The 22656-nt window shown below is 46.7% G+C and overlaps 1 protein-coding gene across 9 annotated transcripts in view; it reads left to right on the top strand.

The window, feature by feature from the left end:
• Arhgap17 (Rho GTPase activating protein 17) overlaps positions 1-22656 on the top strand; it is a 90800-nt gene that overhangs the window by 64380 nt on the left and 3764 nt on the right. For 2 of the 9 annotated variants that reach the window (XM_006508201.4, NM_001316713.1), the window contains 8 exons: positions 1793-1873; positions 4967-5080; positions 7983-8074; positions 9003-9159; positions 10864-11097; positions 13364-13533; positions 18556-19071; positions 21744-21792. In XM_006508201.4, the coding sequence (XP_006508264.1) occupies positions 1793-1873; positions 4967-5080; positions 7983-8074; positions 9003-9159; positions 10864-11097; positions 13364-13533; positions 18556-19071; positions 21744-21751 (1372 nt within the window). In that variant the 3' untranslated portion in view covers positions 21752-21792. Of the gene's footprint in view, positions 1-1792; positions 1874-4966; positions 5081-7982; positions 8075-9002; positions 9160-10863; positions 11098-13363; positions 13534-18555; positions 19072-20101; positions 20150-21743; positions 21793-22656 lie in introns of all 9 variants that reach the window. The other 7 variants (XM_030242982.1, NM_144529.2, XR_869745.3 and 4 more) reach the window with 6 other exon arrangements.

Here is a 22656-nt window from a genome sequence, read left to right as displayed (position 1 = left end):
CCATAGGTGTCCCTGACCTCCATCCAATGTCTGGCTGTGGGTGTCTGCTTCTGCTTCTGTCCACTGCTAGGTGGAGCCACTCAGAGCACAGTTATTCTAGGCTCCTGTTTGCAAGCATAAAAGAGTATCATTAATAATGTCAGAGATTAGTGTTTGCCCATGGGATAGGTTTCGAGTTGGGCTGGTTATAGGTTGGCCTTTCCTTTGTCTCTGCTCAATCCCTACATTTCTTTTAGACAGGACAAATTTTGGGTCAAAAGTTTAGTGGGGGGTTTGGTGTCCCTATCCTTCCACTGGGGTCCAGCGTGACTACAAGAGGTGGTCTCTACAGGTTCCATGTCCCTACTGTTAGGCATCTCAGCTAAGGTCACCCACATTGACTCCTGGGAGCCTCCCCTATCCCAGGTCTCTGGGACTTCCTAGAGATTCTCCCGTATCCCCTACCCCTACCCCAGCAGCTGCAGGTTTCTATTCATTCTCCTGGCCCACTGGGTCTCTCTCCTGTCTCTCCCCACACCTGATGTGGATCCCCATTTCCCTCCTCCTCCCTTATCACCCCCCCCCCAGTTTTCTCCCTCCCTCTGCCTCCTGTGACCTTTTTATTTCCCCTTCTGAGTGTTACTCAAGCATCCTGGCTTCATCCTTAGCATCCAGCATCCAGAACAGGCACATGTTCTTGTTACTTCATCACAGATACAGGAACTGGGAGCGAGAGCAAGCATTTGTCAGAGCTGGTATCCATATGGAGACTGAGCTTCTCCGAAGGCTCCACCCATTGTTTGATCTTTTCCTCACTGCCTATTCCTCTCTGCCCACAACCCCATCCCCAGCTTCCATGTGGTGGGTAACAAGGCAGTGTGTTTCAAATGCTATCAGCTTCTCCTTGGCCAGTCCAGTGATCTTCTTGCCCAGGACTGAAGAATTAGACAATTAAGAGAGAAAGTGAGAAGGTCATTTCTCTCTTAATTGTCTAATTCTTCAGTCCTGGGCAAGGAAGGACCAGTCTCCACTCCACTGTTGCCCCTCCCCTTTAGTTCATCCTTTGTGGATCACGGTGCTCCTTTCAGGGATCTGCAGTCAATGTGAGCTTGCAGTCAGTGTCCTCTGGGAGCTTGACAGCTGCTCTGTGACTAGGCTGTCTTTATGGTAAGGAAAGCTAGACCTCATAATGCTCCTAATGAAATACAAATCCATACATTTGCGGATTCCTAGACAGAATTTTGAGTGGCAGGTTCACAGGGTTCTGCCTCTTGAGCTCATTCAACAGAATCAACGTTAGGTGACATGGAATACCCACTCCCCGTCAAGTAGTATGAAGCTGGAATTTGACTCCAAACCTACTGATTTTGAAGATGAGTGCTATCTTCCAGTTTTGAAAACAGACAAGTGTCATTGTTTATAAAGAACATATGTTTGCTTTCTGCTCTAAGAAACAGTGGCCGTTAGCTTAAAGGAGGGCAGGTTTATTATGGCTTGGACTCAGAAGTTCAGGTCCTGTTGCTTTAGACTGTGGCTGCCCCATACATTATGAGGGTAGAAGAAGCCTCTTTACCTCGTGCTGGGAAGTAGAGAAGCAGGTAGGGCCTGGCCTCCTAACACCTCCCCTACCATCCAAGTCCTCTGACTAAGCCCTACCTCAGAAAGGACCTCCTGAAAGCACCACAGACTGAAAACCAAGCCTTTATTAGCACATGAGCCTTGAAGAGATATTTCAGCTCTGAGCTATAATAGCACATTAATATGGGTAGTAATAATGTGCTTTTATATACTCTTGTGTATATTTTTTTCCTAGTGTGCAGGATCAAGACAAAAAACTTCAATATTTATGGACAACATGTCAGAAGTTGCCGCCACAAAATTTTGTTAACTTTAGGTATGTATTTGAGTTTGTTTTTCTGTTGCTGTGATAAACATAATTAAAAGCTACTTAGGGTGGGAAAGGGTATATTTGGCTTACAGGTTATAGTCTGTCATTGAGGGAAGCCACGGCAGAAACTCAGGGCGAGAACCTGGAGGCATAAGAACCAACGACTATGGAAAAACACTTGTTTTCTGGCTTAGTCCCAGGTTTACTACTTAGCTCTCTTACACAGCCTGGGCCAACCTACCTAGGGATGCTACTGTCTACAGTAGGTTAGGCCCTCCTACATCAATCGTGAATCAAGAAAAATCACCACAGACATATCCACAGGCTAGTTCGATAGATGCACTGCCTAAGTTGAGGGTCCCTCTTGCCAGGTGTGTCAAGTTGACATCAGATTAGCCATCACAGTGTATATGGTTCTCTAAAGGAAGTTTCGGTGACCCTGGAGTGGATATGGTTCCTCCGAGGTGACCCTGACTCTAGCAGGCTTGACACATTTAGAAGGCTTTGCACAGTAATATGGAGCTGCTGGGATGGGATGGGCATGCATGCACTGCTGGTCATTAATATGTGGGGGATGTTGGTAAATAGAAATGTAGATTCTCTGATCATTTTGACCCTGCAGCTGTTAGCAAAAACACTGCTGTGGAAAGCTTTGGTGGATGTATGTTGTATTTGGAATCCAAGCTCTCCTAGACGTGAATGCAGTTAATAAGTAGTTACTGTACCTGTGCTCATTCATAGAAAATAGTGCCCAAATCACTGTACAGTGGAGATTATATTTCAATATGTTATTAAATATGTCTCTAAGAAAACTTCTCGTGGGACAAACTTCTAGGACTAATCCTTCCATTGGATTTCTTCTGTGCTTGGAAGAAGCACAGATGAAAGGTAGCCCCAGGGAATTGTCAGTTAAAACCAAGCAAAGGGTTCAGCAAGGTGACTCCGTAAGCAGAGGCCCTTACCTTACCGCTGAGCCTGAGAAGCTACGCTGAGAATTAACTCCTTCAAGATGTGTCCTTCTGTCTTCTCCCTCTGTCCCCACTTCTCTTTCTCTCTGAACACATTGGAATAAATGTAATTAAAATTTAAAAACAAACTCTTAAAATCAGACTTTTTTTCTTAAGCGATTCATTTAAAATCCAGTCTCCAGGTGATTTGTATGACATGTTTCCTGACCATAAACTTGGTCTTGGCCTTTATCTCAGCCACATCAGATACTGCCTGTGCACATGTAAAGGACTGGCTCGTCCTTGTGAGTTAACTCTTCTCTGTGACAACCCTCATTGATTGCAAGCCTGGCTCAGAACGGCAGGTTATTAAATTCTGTCTGTGTGATGTGGTGGGAACTCAGTTACAGAACTTAGTGTGTTGCGGTTTGCTCTTTCAGCTTGCATCTTTTTCTCTGTAACTTTTACTAATTATTTTTTAAATAATGGACATTCTGATGGTTTCAAGCTCAAAAGATACACATTGAAAAACCTCTTGTCTCTGGCCACCTCATTTGTCTGAGATAGGATATTGACAATTTCTTCAGTGTCTATCTACAAGAGCTTCTGTGTGAGTGAGTGTGTGTGTGTGTGTGTGTGTGTGTGCGTGCGCGCGCGCGTGTGTGTGTGTGTATGTATGTGTGTGAGTGAGTGTGTGTATGTGTGTGTGAGTGTGTCTGTGTGTGTGCATGTGTGTGTGTATGTATGTGTGTGAGTATGTGAGTGTGTGTGAGTATGTGTGTGTATGTGAGTGTGTATGTGAGTGTGTATGTGTGTGTGAGTGTGTATGTGTGTGTGTGAGTATGTGAGTGTGTGTGTGAGTACGTGAGAGTGTGTGTGTGTATGTGAGTGTGTGTGTGTATGTGTGAGTATGTGAGTGTGTGTGTGTATGTGTGAGTGTGTGAGTATGTGTGTATGTGAGTGTGTGTGTGTGTGTGTGTGTGTGTGTGCGCTCATATGCATGTATGTGCACGGGCACATGAAGTGCATTCATACATATTTTTCTCCCGTTGTCCACTTTTTAAAAATAATATTTTAACTTTTTGAGAATTTCATATGTGTACAGCACATTGTGATTCTATCTACCCCATTTACAGCCCATCTTCCCCGCACCCTTTGATTCTAGCCAGAATGATGTGTAAAGTTTATATGTCATTCTCCTTTGCCTGCTTGGTGCCATATCTTTGCTGAATACATCTTGGAGACTTTTCTGAATCACAACATGATTTTTTTGGTCACATAGATCAAGATAGACTATAATTTACCTAACTAGTTCCTTGTTAATAGGTAACTTGGTTATTCATGTATCGTTTTTTATACTACTTATACATAACAACACATGTCTATGTAATAAATCAAATATTTTCATAATTAAAATGAAGGTTTTCAAATACAGTTTCTTGAGGAGTTCGAGAGAGGACTGAAGGAGCTGAAGGAGTTTGCCACCCCTTAGGAAGAACAATAATAGCAACCAACCAGACCCCACCCCCACCACCCAGAGCTCCCAGGGATTAAACCACCAACCATAGTATACACATGGAGGGTCCCATGGCTCCATCTGTATATGTAGTAGAGGATAGCCTTGTTGGACATGAATGGGAGGAGAGGCTCTTGGTCCTGTGAAGGCTCGATGCCCCAGTGTAGGGGATTGCCAGGGTGGGTGGGTAATCACCCTCATAGAAGCAGGGGAGGGGGAGGGGATAGAGGGTTTCCAGAGGGGAAACTGGAAAAGGGGATAACATTTGAAATGTAAATAAAGAAAATATCCAATAAAAGGAAAAAAACCTACCTTTTTATTAAACATATATTGGGCCTACTATTAATCAGATTAATTAATGTAGGGGCAAAATAAATAGATTATAAAGGGAAAATGTAGAACTAGGTAAGGTTAAATCAGTGTGGTGATGTTGGTCCTGCTTTCTCCTTCCAACCCTTCGGTTTCTGTTTTGAATAAAGTGCATGAGGAGTGTGGGCAGCACTCCACATGAGTTGGGTCCCAGTCAGTGCCAGCCTGTCGGAAGTGCCTGAGCCATGTGTGGCCCGCACAGAGGCAGTGGAGGGGACAGGCCACAGTGCTCCAGAGATGCTCCTGGCCTTCTGTTTTGTCTTACAGGTATTTAATCAAGTTCCTTGCAAAGCTTGCCCAGACCAGTGACGTTAATAAAATGACTCCTAGCAACATAGCCATTGTCCTGGGCCCTAACCTCCTGTGGGCCAAACAAGAAGGGTAAGTGGCTCCTCCCACCTCATGCGTAAGCTTCTCCTTCCTGTGGTTAGCTTGGGTCGTGACAGATTTCAAGGGACATAGTCAAGTGCAGGTGACTTCCCATCCAGCTCATGTTTGGAAGCCACAGAAACACAGGAGATATTATCATCCCTACCTAAGAGACACAGAAACACAGGAGATATTATCATCCCTACCTAAGAGAGCCTCCAGGCCTGAGTTCTGAGTAGACAGGCAGCTTGGCAGCCCCTGTATGATGACAAGCTCGACACACATCTCTGTGTGGGTACCACAGGGATAGAGCCATGCCCCAAGCCCTTAAGTGTCTGTAGCTATGCCTAAGAATTTAACTGACATAAGCAAATTGACAAGAGAAAAACCTGTAGGTTTTTGCAAGTCCATGGGAAAATGAAGGCACAAAGAAACATTTGTAAAGAAACAAATGTTGCTCTACCTGGGCAGTGTATGTGAGCATGTGGCAAGATGGCCTTGGGCTGGACAGTTGAGTGTAGACATGTTAGGAAAACGAGGACTGTCCAACAGTTTATTTATTTGTAGAGACTGTCCTCATCATCCTGTCATGGCAGAAAAGAGTGTTTCTTTTCTCCAGTGTGGGGAAGGTGTCTTTCACAAGGTCACCTCCTGCCCTCAGGAACCCCCTCTGCCCCCTGCTATCTTCACATGCTTTTACCTCAGCATAGCCCTGTCCCACTGGGCACACATTGGGGTGTGCTGTTGTGCTCCTTCTGTGCTGACAGTGTAGGTAAGAGGGGGCTGTGGAGCGCCCTCCTCTGGGAGTAACACTTGCTAACTTTCGTGAATGAAGAGTTTCCTGCCCTTGGCACTGAAACCAGAGAAGTCACCCTAGTGAGGCACAGCTTAGATTCTGCCCTTTGAGGACAGTATGCATGGCCCTGGACAACTGGAAGATGCCTTGACAGACAGAGGTAGGCTGTGAAGGTCCTTGTATATATGGCTAACTTGTTTGGAACTTACTCTCCTGGGTCCTATGGGAATCATCAAGGCTCCTGTTCCATTATTAATATAAAATGCCTCTCATACGAACGACCATGTTTCAAACATCTGTTTCCCAGGTCATGGTCTTGTTTTGTGGGGTTGAGCTATTGAGAAGTGGGGCCTGCTTTGGAGGCAGGTTTTTAGGGGTTGTCTTTGAAGGTGATGCCTGGCCCCTGCTTTACCTCCATAAGAAAATCCTTCACAAAAGTATCCTGCTGCTGTGACAGTCCTTTCACCTGTATGGTAGAAACCATGAGCCCAAACGAATCTTTGCTTCCTTGAGTCAGTTTGCCATAACAGTGTGAAAGTCACTAATACTGTCCTAAGCAGAATGGCTTCGCACTGCTGCCTTTAGGAGGCCTGTGCTGGCATTGAACCGTGTGGGTTAAGTTGCAGAGGTAGACACAAGGGGTCAGCTGCGCAGCAAGTGCTCATCTGAGGGAGCTGAGTCTGAGAAGAACCAGCAATTTGCCCAGGGCTGCGTGGCAGGCCAGTGGTGGGTTATAAGCGCAGGCCACAAAGTCCATATCCTCACCTGTCACTCCGTCATTGCTGCTGATCAGCTTTAACGAATCAGTCATTCAGTTGCTTGTGTATGCCCAGTTTTGTTTCAGAAAATAGTTGCAAGCATACAATGTCATAAAGCAAAGTTACAGTTAAGTAGGAAGATGGGCTAAGTGCATAGATCATATAGCAAATAAACCCTGACCAAAAATACCCACATAGAAAGTAATGCGAGTTTTTAGTTGTGGGGACAAGAAGAGTCTTCAAAGGAAACAGACAAAATTCAAAAATCAGTATGGATTAGCTGATTAAAAATCAGAATATTTAACAGTAGTAGACACAGCTTTTTATAATGCCCAGAAATTTGTCAGGAAGCACCATAGATCAAAGCTAGGAAGAAGATGCTCCAAAAGTCTGTGAGATACCCAAAAGAAAGCTTTCTGAATCACCAGCAGTGTGTTTTTTTAAGTGAGCATGGGAGCTGATCCGAATCCTCACATGTGGAAGGGCAGAAGGGCACTTTGCCAGGAAAGCTTGTGTCATGCTGGAATGTGAAGGAGCTAGACGGTCTGCTGAGGCACAGTGACACTAGGACCAGGGACATTGGTTTGAGGCCATCAGAGCTGAATGTGAAGGCTCCTAGGAATCCAGTGATTTCTAAATCACGTCCCTTGTGCCCCAGACTTCATGATGTGACAGGTACATGAGAGAACAGCTTAAAAGTAGGAAGTGTTTATGTAAGCCTCGGGTGTCATCTGGCTGAGTGGCTGTGAGCATCTGACAAGGGAGACTCTCATGGCAGCAGGAGCAGGTGGCAGAAGTGTTAAATCAGAGAGCCAGAGAGGAAAGGGCCAGAGACCTTTAAAGGTCTTTAGAGGCACCACCAGTAAAATTCCTTCCCACAGATGTGAAGCAGCATCTGTCCCTTCTTCCAAGGTCCCAACCAAAACCTGAGGCATGATTCTGCCAAAGTTCAGTGGGGAACCAATAAATTATTTGGTTTCCTTTTAGAAACTTGGGGATGGGGAGTGATTATAGGGCTGTGACCACTCCCTCTGTAGCCAGCTGCATTAGAAGAGGGCGTCCCCCAAAGCCACATAGATAAAGCTCCCACTCTAGTCTCACTCAGCCTGTATGCTGCATCCCCTCAGCCCACACCAGGCCACCTCAGGCAGTTCCACTCTGCTGCGGAAGGATTGATAATACTGGGTAATTCTTCCTCTTGGGCTGTTACTGGCAAACTCATAGGATAGGGCCTTGTGGGTGATCTTTTTGTATCTGTTGTAAATATTTTATCCATTAGCAATTATCGAGATGCCCTGACAGCTTGCAGAGATGTGAGGCTGCCAAGGTGAAGCATTTTAATTGTGTGAACTTCTTGCAGAACGCTGGCTGAAATAGCGGCTGCCACATCGGTCCACGTGGTTGCAGTGATTGAGCCCATCATCCAGCATGCAGATTGGTTCTTCCCTGGAGGTACTCATGGGTCCAGGCTTACGGATGCTGAAGCTGTGCCACAGTAGTACACCACATTTTTTAAAGGAAGAAAACATGTTGCTGGTTATGTAATTGGTTTTTCTTCCTCACACTTCACTTCAGATTTCGTTCATGTACATTCATATTTTGATATGGTGATAATTATATTATTTTCCGATTCCCTTAGTTTCACTAAAATATGCTTGCATAGTATGTATTGAATTCCGGCTAGTGGCTATGGTTGTATACTGTCTGCTCTGAAGGAACTTGGATTCCCCGAAAAGGCAACCATATAAACAGATCAGTTATAAAATTATCAAGTGGCAGATTAGAATGTTGGATAGAGAAAGATTTGACAAGCTTAGTTGCTGAGAAAAGAGAGCCAAGGTCTGCTTTTTAGGAGTGATGCTGCCAGCACAGGGGCCCTTCACTTAGCACAGGTTTTGTGGTGAGCGTAGACAGTTGTTTGGACTATCAAAAGTAGAAAATAAAGCAGGCAAGGCTAGGGCTGGTTGGAGCTGGTTTGTGAAGGTCAGAGGATTAGGGTTTTATTCTGTAGCTAGTGAATTTTCCAGTTTCTCTTGTTGTGATCATGGGATCCACAGAGGTTCCCATGGCCTCCTCCTCAGGAGCTGGTTGTATGGATGTTGTGTCCCCAGGTGTTGCCCCTGCTTTTCTCAGTACAGCCCAGCTGCCTCGTGCACTGCAGTGTGAGCTCCTGATGCCTGATGCAGGGCTGGGCTCAGTTCTTTTCTGTCTTCCTGTCCTCGAATCAATCATTGCTGCTGCTTAGCAAAAATGGGTAGGAGAGAGATCTATTGTCCTTGAGCTCCTCCTGTGGACTACCGAGGCTCTCCTCCCACTGGGGCATTGGAGACCCCCCCCCCCCCCCCCGTGCCAAGTCTCACATTTGTTTCTCTTCTGACAGAGGTAGAATTCAATGTATCAGAAGCATTTGTGCCACTTGCTACCCCGAATTCTAATCACTCATCCCATACTGGAAATGACTCTGACTCGGGGACTCTGGAGAGGAAGCGACCTGCCAGCATGGCAGTGATGGAAGGGGACTTGGTGAAGAAGGAGAGGTACGTGCAGAGCTGGTCACTTCCACAGAAATAATAGGTGTCATGTAGGAGGACACTCAACCATGCATCTGGTACTGGCTTAATGGCCTCCTTTGTGACCGTGACCTACAGAGTCTAGATAATTCAAGAACCACATTGTCCAACTCTACAGGCATTAATCTGTGCACAAAGTAGGGGGCGTAGCCTGTCTGTTAACATCTGCACCTTGTGCACCAGCCTTTACTTGATGGCCTATTTGTGCCCACGGTAAAAAGAGTGCTGTCACACACACTAAATCCACTTACATGTGTCTTGAGTGTTAAGGAAACATAGTTAACGTGTGGATTTTTGGCTGAGAATCATATGAAGACAACCACATTTCCCAGTGAGCTGTGGAGAAACATATTTTTGGCCTTGATATATTTGCTAACTGCTGAGAGAAGCCCCAGAATTTGACAGTCCTGGATGGGAGAAAATGTATGTTTTAAACTTCGAGGCAGTATATTTCCATCCTATTGTCTATGGGCACTTTATGAGATGTTCAGTTCTAATTAAGACTATGATTCCTGCCTTCATCGGGCAACGTAGCCCTTAAGTGAGGAAAATGCTAGCAAGTGACAGTTTCTCCAAGTAAGATGAAGCCGTGTGAAGCAGCTCGCTGCCCTCATACCCTGGCAGACTGCTCACCGTGGGCTTCTCTTGTTCAGAGAAAGCTTCGCTTCCATAGAGGCTTTCCCTGAGATTCACCGTCATCCTTTGTAATTGACTACTGTGACCTGAACCTCACTCAGTCCTTGCCATCGTCCCCTGGTGGCCTATTAGAGCAGTTACTCTTCTGAATTTAAGTTACATGAGGTGTTATTAGTCTCATTAGCCCATGACACACCATTCTTAGCTGTCTGCTCTGCTTATTCTCCAGAAAACATCAGTTAATGGGGTCCAGGCTCTCAATGTTCCAAACTTAAGAAAAGAAAATTAGGGGGCTGGAGAGGTGGCTCAGCGGTTAAGAGCACTGACTGCTCTCCTGAAGATCCTAAGTTCAAATCCCAGCAACCACATGGTGGCTCACAACCATCCATAATGAGATCTGACACCCTCTTTTGTGTCTGAAGACAGCTACAGTGTACTTACATATAATAATAAATAAATCTTAAAAAAAAAAAAAAAGAAAATTAGGTTTGGCAATGCAGACCCTAATGCTCTGAATGAAGAGTGTGTTCCTTCTGCCCCATCCTCCAGACGCCATCCTACCAGAAACCAACTGTTTTTTCCAGCTATCCATAGCTTTCAGCCAAATGCACACATACACACAGTTGCGTCTGTGTCTCCTGCAAGCTCAGGGGCAGTGGTGTGGCCTTGCACAGCCACTGGTGTGCTTATGGATGTGGCTTCCACCTCCTCACATGTGAGATGGGAACTCGATCGATCGATCGGCACAGAACTGTGTCACTCGACATGAGGCTGCCTGCTTGCTCTCAGCTGCACACACCACCTGCTCAGGGGCATCTGTTGATCAGTGTGTGAGGTTGGCTTTGCTAGGGTTCAAAGCCAGAACCAGGTGCTTGCTTTGGTAACTGGGATGACCGCTGACATGTCTTGCCACTTACCTGCATGCTGGGCAACGTGGGCGGCGTCCCTTCAGTGGTTTTAACAGTGAGAACCTGCGGGCTTCTGTCTCTCTAGTCGGCATGTGTGGTGTGTTGACTGTTTCTTCTCTCTGTGTAGCTTTGGTGTGAAGCTAATGGACTTCCAGGCCCACCGGCGGGGTGGCACTCTAAATAGAAAGCACATAGCCCCCGCTTTCCAGCCGCCACTCCCGCCCACGGATGGCAACGCCTTGGCTCCAGCAGGCCCAGAGCCCCCTTCTCAGAGCTCTAGGGCTGACAGCAGCTCAGGGGGTGGGCCTGTCTTCTCTTCTACGGGCATATTGGAGCAGGGGCTGAGCCCAGGTGACAGCAGGTAAGGAGCCCACTTCTGCTGGCAGACAAGGCTGGATGCCCCTGCCTACTTCCAAGTGGCCATCTTTGGCGTGGCGGCAGAGAGCAAACCAAAGTTGCTTTCACTCCTTTGGTTAGTGGGGGAGAGAGATTGCAAATTGCTTGTTTGCTTAGCAGCACATGTTGGTGTGCTTTGGTGCTGGAAAGTAGAGACTAACAGGTGTCTAATGGTGTGCTCGGCCTCTACCTGTTCAGTGTGTAGCTCTCAGTGTTCACGTACCCTTTGCCTGGGCGCTAGCTGAGTCACAGGATTCTTGCCATTTGTCATCCGTTTGCTCATTTAATAATTACATTCAGTTGCACAGAGTTGCCAAATAGCTGCTGTTGCACCAGGCTGCCAGCACACTGGGTGACTAAGGGTCCCTCCACCCCTTAGGCACACGGGTCCAAGAAAGAAAGTAAGGTGGCATGTGTTCTGAAAAGGCTTGTTCATTTGCTTGAACTTTGACACGATGCTGGGAGCTGGGCTTCACAGGGATTACCTTACGAGGCCTTCAGGCTGGAGATTTCTGCTCTGTACCACCCAGTTCTCCACTGATCAAGCAGAGGCCACTGCAGGACTGATCTCTGCTTCAGATCTGGTGGCTCTACAGGAGATGAGCCCTGCCCAAGTGCTGATGTTTCAGTTGTCATTGTTTTAGTCCTTGTCTTTGGACAGCCACACAGTGCCCCATGGTCACAAATGCACAAATGTGCATATGTGTGCAGTACATGTGCACAAAGCAAAGCCTGTTTACCATGTGTGGTTTATCACACAGATGGGTTTCCTTGCGGAACTCTGATTGCATCTTTTTGGTGGTTAGCCCATAATCCCAGTTACTTGGAAGGAAGAATAATTACAAGTTCAAGGCCAGTCTGGGTAACAGTGAGACCTTGTCTCAAAGTAAAAACTAAAGCATAGGGCTGAGGATGTAGCTCAGGTCGGAGCACTTGCAAGGTATGTCAGTAGACGTCAGAGAGAGCACAGGACTCTTGTTTTATCGCCGTAGCTGGACTCAGTGCTTATGTTCATCCATGAGTCCTGTAATCTAGGGAAGTCCATCTTTCAGTCAAGAAGTCTTGGCTGTGCTTTAGGAATGTGCTGGAGGTACCATGCTGTCAGTGACCACTCCGACATGCGGGCCTTGGTTTTAGAGTAAATGGTTTTTGTTTGTCCAAGTGATAAGCCAATTTCCTTATGACATGCAGTTTGTTTAACCAAAGCTGAATATTTAAGGAAGTAGTCAGCCGTCTGCAGAAAGAGGAGTGTGTGTCAGCCATCAGTCTGCCTTCTAGTTTCTATACTTGAAATATCTTTGTGCACACTTCAATGGCATCTGCCCTTTGGTGACCTTGACAAAATGTGATCTTTGGTATAGAAAGCTGTGAGCCGGGAAGTAGGAGGCCTGAATTGGCTGTCAGCTTTAGGCTGTCATCGGGCAGCTCCTCAGAGCTCCTCAGTCCAGGTAACTGATGGCAGAGTTGCTTTATGTTTGTTACTTTTGTACAACAGCTAGGAAAAAGTCCCCAAGCCTCATTTGCTTAAAATAACACCCAATTTAAGGACATGCAAAACAGAACATGAGGCTTACTGTGGATGCTCTGAGATGCTTGGCCTTAATCTCTGTGGCAAAGGAGCTGAAACTTAGTCTGTTACAGGGAATCTCAATGCCTAGTCTCTGAGTAAGATCTACTTATCTGCCCAATCCGAGCTCTTTAAAATGTCAGATAATCTTCATCTCTCTGGGTTCCGATGATTTCTCAAACTCTCTCTGTAGGGCTGGAGAGATGGCTCAGTGCTTAAAATACCCGATGCTCTTCCAGAGGACCAGACTTCAATTCCCAGCACCCACAGGCTTGCATCCACCTGTAACTCTAGTCCTCCTCTAACGTCTGTGCATACCTGCACACATGTAGCACACACACAGATCTTAAAAACAAAACCCCATTGTGTTAGACACTGTTTTGTTTTGTCTGCCATTCTCCAGACGGTACAGCATACCCGGCATTCCGGTAGCTTCTCCACTGTCTTGGTTGTTATGAGAGGTGGCTCAGGAAGGTGTTGACAGTTAGGTTCTAATGCCATTTTGTATACAGGGCTGCCACAGCCTTGACTTTTGGTATCTGTAAGAAGTCCTGGAACTTCACATTCCCAACCCCCCTACAAGGATGAGCTAGATTTTATGTGCTTAGCTTCTACCAGGGAATGCCTGACCTCTGACTTGTAACTTCACGTTTACCCTTCTCAGTCCTCCAAAACCCAAAGACTCCGTGTCTGCAGCTGTCCCTGCAGCAGGAAGGAACAGCAACCAGATGACCACGGTCCCAAACCAGGCTCAGACAGGTGGCAACTCCCATCAGCTCTCAGTAAGCACACCTCACAGTGCAGCCGGTCCCAGCCCGCACACTCTGCGTCGGGGTAAGTGTCCCACATTCCTTGTGCTCGGGGAAAGTATAAGAACTTCTGGGAGCTACTGCAAAGGGTCAGGAGGGAAGACTCTGAGAAGTCTTTTTCATGCCTGTTAACAAGTAACAAGCAGGAAAATCCGTCATCAAAGAGGAAAAAGCATTGACGAAAACTGAAAGCATAGAGAAAAGAAATGCAGAACTGTAAAGGTCAACAGCCGAAATGAATTCTGCAGTCACTTCTGGGTTTCTAGGAGGTTGGTGTTCCAAGTCGTTGCTGTTTAGGAGCCACCGTAGCCTCTGATACTAAACTTCGTGAGCCAGACTTGCAGGGTCAGGGTTTTCTGGTTTTGGAGTAATATAATCTAAACAGCTCCCACCTGTCTCCTTTGCTCTCCTCAACCCAGCAGCCAGGCTGTTGCTCTAAAACTCAAAGAAGCCATGTCACCAATCCCATCTCTCCCACAGGCACAAGGCATTTCTGTCATGCCACTCTTTGGGGTTTTTGTCAGAGCATTTATTTTTCTTTCTTCTGTAATTATTCCCAACCCCTGTGCCATGGTGCACATGTAGGGTCAAAAGACAGCCTGGGTTTTGTCCTCACCTTCCACCTGTTTTTCCACTGCATTCTGGGTCCCCTGCCCAGGGCAATTCTGGGGCTTCTCTCGTGTCCACCTCCCATCTCTCCATTGGAGCACATCCCAGGTGTGCTCCCATGCCTGCCTTTCCATGGGTGCTGCTCCTCACACTCGAATACCAAGTGCTTAACCTGCCTGAGGCATTGTGTCCGACTGCTGAGTGTCTTTCTTGACCTGAATGTGTAAATTTGTTTAGTTCATTATCATTCTCCCCAAGATCTTAGTGAGCTTCTCTCTCTCTTTTTTTTTCCCTGAGCCAGGGTTTCTCTGTATAACCCTGGCTATCCTGAAACTCACTCTGTAGACCAGGCTGGCCTCGAACTCAGAAATCTGCCTGCCTCTGCCTCCCAAGTGCTGGGATTAAAGGCGTGTGCCACCAATGCCCGGCCTTATTTGTCTCTTGCTTAACATTTTACCCACATGTGTGCCTGCCAGAGATAGCACTCAGAAAGCTCATGAGGTCTAGAGCTCTGGGTGCCTCAGAGATCTGGAAAAACTGGGACTAACTTTATCCCTACCTTAGTCAGTATTGTATTGCTGTGAGGAGACACCATGTTAAAGACAGCTCTTACAGAAGAAGGCATTTCATTGAGGGGTTTGTTTACAGTTTCAAAGGGTTACGTTAGTCCATGAGTGTCCTGGCAGGAAACAGACAGGTGCTGCTGGAACGGTAGCTGAGAAAGAGCTTTACAGCCTGCTCTGTAGGAAGCAGGCAAGCAGACACTGGGCCTGGGGTGGGCCTTGGAAGCCTCAGAGCCAACTCCATTGACACACCTCCTCCAACAAGGCCACCTCTCCCATTCCTACAAACTTCCACTAACTACCACAATCCCCAACTCTGAACCTTTGTTGATTTCTGGAGATTTTTTTTTGGTTGTCAAAAAGGGCAGGAGGTGACAACAGTTAGGAAACAGAGGCAAGTATTCTATAAGCAATGGCGGTGTGCAGCACAGCTGCTAGTGCTGCTCAAGTGGAGAGGCCATGGTCTAAAGAGGGTCGTGTTCCAACAAAGATGCATGAGGAAAGCCACGCCTCTTACTGCCGGTCCAGCCAGTTAAAGTCCATGTGGACCAGGTTGCCCTGTGTTCCCAACTGTGTTTACTAATGTGTGAAAGATCCTCGCCTCAAAGTGTCTCATCATTTTGGTTGCTTGAGAATCGGTGAATTTAACATAGCAAGGGCACATGTATTCAGGAACGTGTCAAGTTTATATTCTTTTCCATCTCTCTGAAATTAAGACTGGGGAAAGACAGTCCTTTACCATTGGAAAACTTCCAGGTAGGAATGAGGAGGATATGGCTACAATGCTGCAGAGAAGTCACACGAAGACTGTCCGACTTATAAAGGGATTTATAGTCCTGGAGGCTGGGAAATCCAAGGGTCATTTGGTGTCCATCTTACGGTGAAACCTTATGCTGCTTCAACTCCTGATGCAAAGCAGAAGTTAAAGGGGCCGCAGGAGAGCCCGAGAGCCAAAGGCAGGAATGATCATGAGACTTCCTTCAGGCCTCCCACTGAGAGTTGCGGTTCCAACACACAAAACTTGGGGCAGGGAACTTAAATCACACCACGAAGCACGTAACAGTAGTACAGACTTCTGCACACTGCTTCCAGGAGTGCACAGTGACCCTCGGGGAGAGGTGGGCTAAGAGAAGAGTAGACACGAGCAGACTTTGGAAAGCTGCAGCGCGTTCTCCAGGATCAGCACTTAGAGCAGCTCATGGCAGACTGTGAGGCCTCTTCTCAACTAGTGTAGATGACAAGTGTGTCCAGCCCAAGAGATGCTCACACTCAGCCGTGTGGGCTGCAAGGGCTCCAGGGACAGGACTCAGGCCACCCCCTTGCTTGCTCTGCACCCTTTCTTTCTGGCCATGCTCTAGTCATTAGATTCTCATGAGTCCTGACCCCGTGCTATAATGGGGACGTGAGAGGCACTTACTGATGGCCTGTGGGAGGCATCAGGCTCTAGTAAGAATGGGGAGTGGCTTGAAAAGGTTGTTCAGCTTTCACCACAAAACCAGCTGAACAATCAAGCTGCCTGGGATGGGGCAGGGAGAGGGTAGGCAGGCAGGCCACAGGCGGTGTCGTCAGAAAGGACCAGAGTGTGTTGCAGTGACCACAGGAGAGGAATCCAGGAGATCTGACCTATATCCTTGATGCCACTCTTAATATGAGGGCATTGTAGAAGATGAAAAAGACCCTGAACTCCACAGTATGTGTTTTGGCTTTAGCCTAAAGGTATACACTGCTTACAGGATGCTAACTTGACCTTTTCCAATGTGTCCCACATGTATATAGGGGAAATAAATATACAAGGAGAGGCAAAAAATGAAGGAGCATTGTATTAAATTCACTGTTGGATTTTTTTTTTTTTTTTGAGACAGGATCTCACTGTGTAGCCCAGGCTAGCCTCGCACACTCAAAGTATTCCAACCTCAGCCTCCTGAGCACTAGTATTACAAACTTGTGCCCCTCCCCCTTCTCTGTAGTGTATGTGCTCTTTCTAAAGCACTCTACAAACACTAATGAACATTAATGCACGTTTTAAGCAGGAAGGTAAACTGAGTTCTGGTATGGTCACAGGCCCCTTATTGCTCTCCTGTTCTGTACTCTCAGTCTACCTGTCTGTAGTCTCCCTGCAGTCCAGCTCAGCTGTAGCTCAGCTATAGCTCTACTTTTGGAGAGATGGCTCCCCAGAACCCACAAGGCCCTACAGGACAAGTTTTATTCTGCCTTCCTACACCTCAGCATCCCCACCCCTCCGTCCTGGCCCCAGACACGCCCTGTGTTTCTCCATCCCAGCTGCCCTGTGTGCTGTTCTCTGGCTTCCTCACCTGAGGTCGTCTTCATTGTAAATATCAGGCATGAGTTCATCTCCAGTGTGAGTTTACAGTTAATACTGCTTAGAGCAGAAAACCAGACTTCTCCCCCTCCCCTTCTTTTTCTCTTCTTCTTTTTCTTCTTTTTCCTCCTCCTCCTCCTCCTCTTCCTCACAGCTTACATCAGCCAGAGTGTGGCTAATATTCCAAAGAGCTTTTCCTTTGTAAGCTGACTGTTGTTTCTGTAGGGAAAGATTTTATGAGTCGGTGGGCTCAGAGTTCTAGGCCAGTATATCAGAGCAAACACCATGTAACCCCTCTTGCTGGGCCCTGTGAGTAGGAAGAAAAACAGTGTGGGAAGGAAGAGGAGGAAAAGGAATTCTGGGAGACCACATGAGATGGGTTTGAATCTGTTCCATCGCCTCTTAGCTATGCAATTTTTAGAAAATAACCTGCCAGATTGCACTCTCTGGGTCAGTCCCACAGTGACCTAGTGAGATGGACAGATGGAAATAGAGGCCTGGTTTGCAGATGAGTGGTGACTGCTTATTTCTGTCCTCTGATTCCTCCTGTCTCGGGTTCTCAGTGTGACCTCAGGAGGGATGGAAATGTGTTCAAACTGCTCCTCTTTGCCCCCATCATCCTCTCTTTACCACCAGATTCTGTTCAGATCTAAGCTGGCCGCAGAGCAAGGATTGTGATTCATCTCATTTTAGGGAAACAGATGCAGGCTTGTTTGTAATTGATTCTATCTAGAATGTATCCAGAATTGGTAGAATTTCCATGAGTCAAAACCAAAGTCGGTCCGAGGGGAGGATGTAGCCCAGTGGTAGAGTGCATGCCTAGCATGGAGGGACCCTAGGTTTAGTCCCCAGTGGCTACCCTTCCCCACACCGACCTCAGACCCTGCAGGAAATGCTTGGGCAACTGTGAATGGAGGTGGGCTGCCTCTGTTCTTCCCTCCTGGGTTTGTTCCCATACTTTAAAGTCCAAGTGCGTAGGGACTCTGGAAAAGAGCCACAAAGCAACCCTCGATTTTCTGTTTTGTGTGGGTATGTAGCCTCTCTTAAACTGAGTTTTCTTCCTTTTGAACTTGTAAAATGACAGGTCACTAAAGACCTGTATATATATCATGCACTTAACTTTTTACATAAATTGCTTATATTGGACTAGTTTAAGTTTACAGTTCTGTTCCCATTATGCCTGCTACCCCAGTGTTACTGTCTGGCTTTATCACCCCACATTTGTCATAGGCGAAACACCAGTGTCATTATCATTAATTCCACACTGGATTTAGCTCTTCCATTTGTCCAGAGTTCCCATCTTGCCTTCTACTTCCTGCCCAAGAGACACCTTAGCACAAGAGTTCTCCTGGCTCCTTAGTGTCCTCAGGTTGGGAAGGGCTCTGTTTTTCCTTGGTTTCTGTGACTTTCTGTTTGCCAAATGTACTTGGGAGTGGACGGGTCTAGAGCTGGGGGTCCATACAGCAGGCCCCCTCCTGATACATCTGTACCCCTCCACAACCACACCCAGTCCTAACCCCTGCTCTCACTGACCCTGTCTTTCTCTTCTTTGCAGCTGTGAAGAAACCTGCCCCCGCACCCCCCAAACCAGGAAACCTACCTCCTGGCCACCCTGGAGGACAGAGCTCTCCTGGCACAGGCACATCCCCAAAGCCAAGCGCCCGAAGCCCATCACCGCCTCAGCAGCAGCAGCAGCAGCAACAACAGCAGCAACAACAGCAGCAGCAGCAGACCCCAGGCATGCGCCGCTGCTCCAGCAGCCTGCCTCCCATCCAGGCACCCAGCCACCCACCACCACAGCCCCCCACACAGCCTCGGTTGGGTGAACAGGGACCAGAGCCAGGCCCCACGCCACCTCAAACCCCCACACCACCTAGCACCCCACCCCTGGCCAAGCAGAATCCATCGCAAAGTGAGACCACACAGCTGCACGGAACCCTCCCAAGACCACGGCCAGTGCCCAAGCCCCGCAACCGGCCTAGCGTGCCACCACCCCCACATCCACCTGGCACCCACACGGTGGATGGTGGCCTTACATCCTCAGTGCCCACAGCCTCCAGAATCGTCACTGGTGAGTAGCAAGTGCTCTAGTGTTCGCTTGGGCCTCCCTTGAGGGCAGTCAACACCAAGCCAGATCAGGCATGTACATGCTGGGAGCACAGCCACACTTGCTCCCTTTGAGCCGTTTGTGGCTGCTTTTATATCAAGACAGCAAAGATGAATACCCTGGCACAGATCATAAAGCCTGTAGTAGTCTTCTAGGTGTAAGACTATCTTCATTTACATTCTGTAGAGTCAGATGCCTTTAAGTCCAGGTGGAAGGTATGGTACAGCATGGACAGGGAGTTCTTCTCAAAAGCTGGGCATAGTGGCCAATACCTGGGGACAGGAGCCTTATCCACAAAGCAAGTTCCAGGCCACGCTGGACTTATTTTAAAAGTAAAAAATGCACATACTAAGTGCAGAATTTCAGAAAACACCATCTGTGCTAACTCGAATGCTCTGCGAAGGCAGATCTTCTGAGCAGATCATATCACTGTGCTAGCCTCACATGGCTTAGGGGGAGCGAGCGGAGATTTTCCCATCATTCCCATGGATCTGCCCTAGGCATGAGGTTGATTGTACATTGTAGAGCTGCCTTGTGGGATATTTTAATAGATAGTCCTATAAAGCATGATCATATAATTTAATCAAAGGAAGAATGTTTCTACCTGGGTACTAGACTTTCTATTAAGTTTGAAAAATAATGGGTTCTTTAGTGTTTTTAATGGTCATCTGGGCTATGCATCATTTCTTATCAGCAGCTTGCTTTTAATTACTGCAACCTTGCTGTGGGTTGTCCTATATGGGAGCATGCTAGTAGAAGCCACTGAGCTGTTCCTCTGGCTCTCCAGCCCTCACAAGTGACTTCTCAGCAGATGATAACCCAATGCTAAACCCAAAGTAATAAGTTAACTAACTACAAAATGATTTTTTTCCAGGACTATAGTGCATAGTTTAACGTATGTTACCCGTAATTAATAACTGTTTCTATGACAGCAGGCTGTTTATTTGAATAGCACAAAGCCACATTGGTTTCTTTGCTGTGTGTTTCCCACTAGATGCCCTTCCCGGTGCCCTCACAGGTGGGGAAGGTTTCCAGAACTAAGGTCTGTAACTCCAGCAGCTTGACCTGCAGCTGCAAGTGCCCCTGCTTAGCCATGTCCTGTGTGTGCTTTTGACTTTGTGCTCAGAATGGCCATCAGTCAGCCATCCATCCTGCAGCGTATAGCTGTGCCTTTTGTCCCATCAGTCAGCCATCCATCCTACAGCGTATAGCTGTGCCTTTTGTCCCATCAGAAGAATGTTGAGCTTTGGATTTGCTCCAAATCTAAGACATGGCTGTCACAGGATGAGCTCTCAGTGTGGAGCCCTCAGATAAGATGCTGTATTGTTCCATTTTTTCTTTGGGTAAACCCCTCCCAGTGTTCCACTCTCCTCAGTACATTTGCCTGTCACTGGCTCATCAGTATCCTGGTCTCAGAAGAGGACCAGGGCACCAGCAACACAGAAAATTAGGCATCCCTGTGTTTTGTGCTTTAATTTTTAATTTTGTATCCTAAGTGCAAGGTAACTGCATGGAGCTTCTTAATTGATGTCTAAAGCTCTCAGCCCCTCCAAACTTCCCAGATAATCCTCCCCTGAGGTCCCTTTATGCCCTTTGCATCCAGCATGCTTACATTTTGCTTTCCTAAGCTGTATGAGCTTTTAAAAGACACATGGAGGCTCACCTGAACATACATTTGGGCATTTATTGGGCAGCAAAAGGCTCCCATGGGGTACAGTTGCTTTATTCAGTGCCCTTGGCCTTCTATAAGATATATAGTGTAAGTGTTCACAGCTTAGTTCAAGCTTGAAATGGTGGAGGACACAGACATTCATCCGCTTTCCTCAGGACCTGGTAGTTAATCCGTTAGTTGAGTGACTAAACCTTAGGTAAGGCTGAGCCTTTTAACACTTTAATACTTAGGACACCAAAATTTTCCTCAGTTCTTTTATCTAGATTAGAGAACTCTGCAAACCAGAAATACTCCTGTTTTGTAATACCATGGACACCCACACCCATAGTATTGCCATACATGTGTGTTTATTGCCAAAAGATTGTCTTAATTGATTTATCAGTCACTATACTTTATAGTGAGGTGAAATTTTACATTTAAAAATTATCTAAGGTGTCACCTGGTTTTTTAAATCTTTGCTAAAAATTTTCTTAGCCCAAGAAATCCAGGGTCCCTGTAATTTCCTTTATATTGTAGCATTAACCTGAAGTATCTTAAGGCCCCCAGCCTACACACACTTGGAAATGTATAGAAGGCCAGCATGTGGAATTTAGGAACCTCCTAGCATGGATCCTGCTGTTAGTGGCTCTTCTTAGATAGAGTCCTCGGATTTTCAGATAAAGTAGGCAGCACAGCCGTTTATTGTGGCTCTAACTTGGGAAACTTTGGAAAGATTCCTGAAAACAGCTCACCATTTGCATCATTTAACTTAAAGCTTCAGGCGTTAGGAATGAGTGAACACTTGTGGGCAGGGCACACTGCCAAGCTGACTTGGTAGCTCGCTCCCCTCTTCCAAGCTCAGTCTCAGAGCTCTGGAGAAGAGGAATTCTGGACCATCCTAAATGTCAGGCTCTCATTGTAACTGTAGAGCAGTAGAAGTTTAGCAAAGAGTATTCTAATTTAAACATTTTATTAAATGATTTAGATGTATGACCTGCCATATTCAGTAAGAACTGAAATTGGAATGATTAATGGTAAGGAAAAGGCAACTGATTGGCCAAAGCATTTTTGCTACTTTATGATCGTATTTGTGTACTAATGGCTGCCACTAACCAAGTCACCCTAACCTTGCCTGCCCGCACCCCTACTAATAGTGCATGTACTAAGGAGAGCTCGCTGTGTCCATGCCTGCTCCTCATTGCTCACGGACTTTAACAGGTGGTCACTGGGCTGGCCTTGGTACTCCTTCATTTGCATTCCTTCCTCTTCTAGCAGGCTTGAGATGTAGTAGACAGGGCATGTGCTATAGCATGGGGAAGGCACAACCTGGTTGATGTGTCAAGGGCCCACATTAGGCACAACGAGTAAAGGGATTAAATCAGATGAAATAAGAAAGGCTCTAACGGCCCATAATAGCAGGGGGTGAGCGAACGACAGTTATCTGTTACCATGTTACATGCCAAACTAGGCCTTGTAGGACCCAGAGAGAGACAAGAGGTCACAGGCACCACTTAGGTATTCAGATCTTTATTTTCTAGTTGCAGAAGTCTGCTTCTAGCCTGCCTTTAAAGGCTGTCTCGCCCTGTTTTCTGAAGGCAGGGAAGTACGAGATCTCACTTGCCCTGTGTGACTTTTATCCCAGCATTAGGCTTTTCCGTTGCATTCAGTGCCATCACCCACATAGGAATATAGACCCACTGTTTCATCAGGTACCTGTGCTGTTACTACTTGTAGCTGGACATTTACTGGGTTTCTGCTTCTAATTGCAGTTTCATATGTAGATGGCATATTCATCGGAAGTCAGACATTCAGTGAGATTGAATCCTGTCTTTTTTAGCTAGAGCAGTGGTTCTCAACCTGTGAATTGCAGCACCAAAAAAAATCAAAAAACCCCACAA

This window comes from Mus musculus, chromosome 7 (assembly GCF_000001635.26).
Source record: "Mus musculus strain C57BL/6J chromosome 7, GRCm38.p6 C57BL/6J".
NCBI lineage: Eukaryota > Metazoa > Chordata > Mammalia > Rodentia > Muridae > Mus > Mus musculus.
This window is presented reverse-complemented; position numbering and strand designations above follow the sequence as displayed.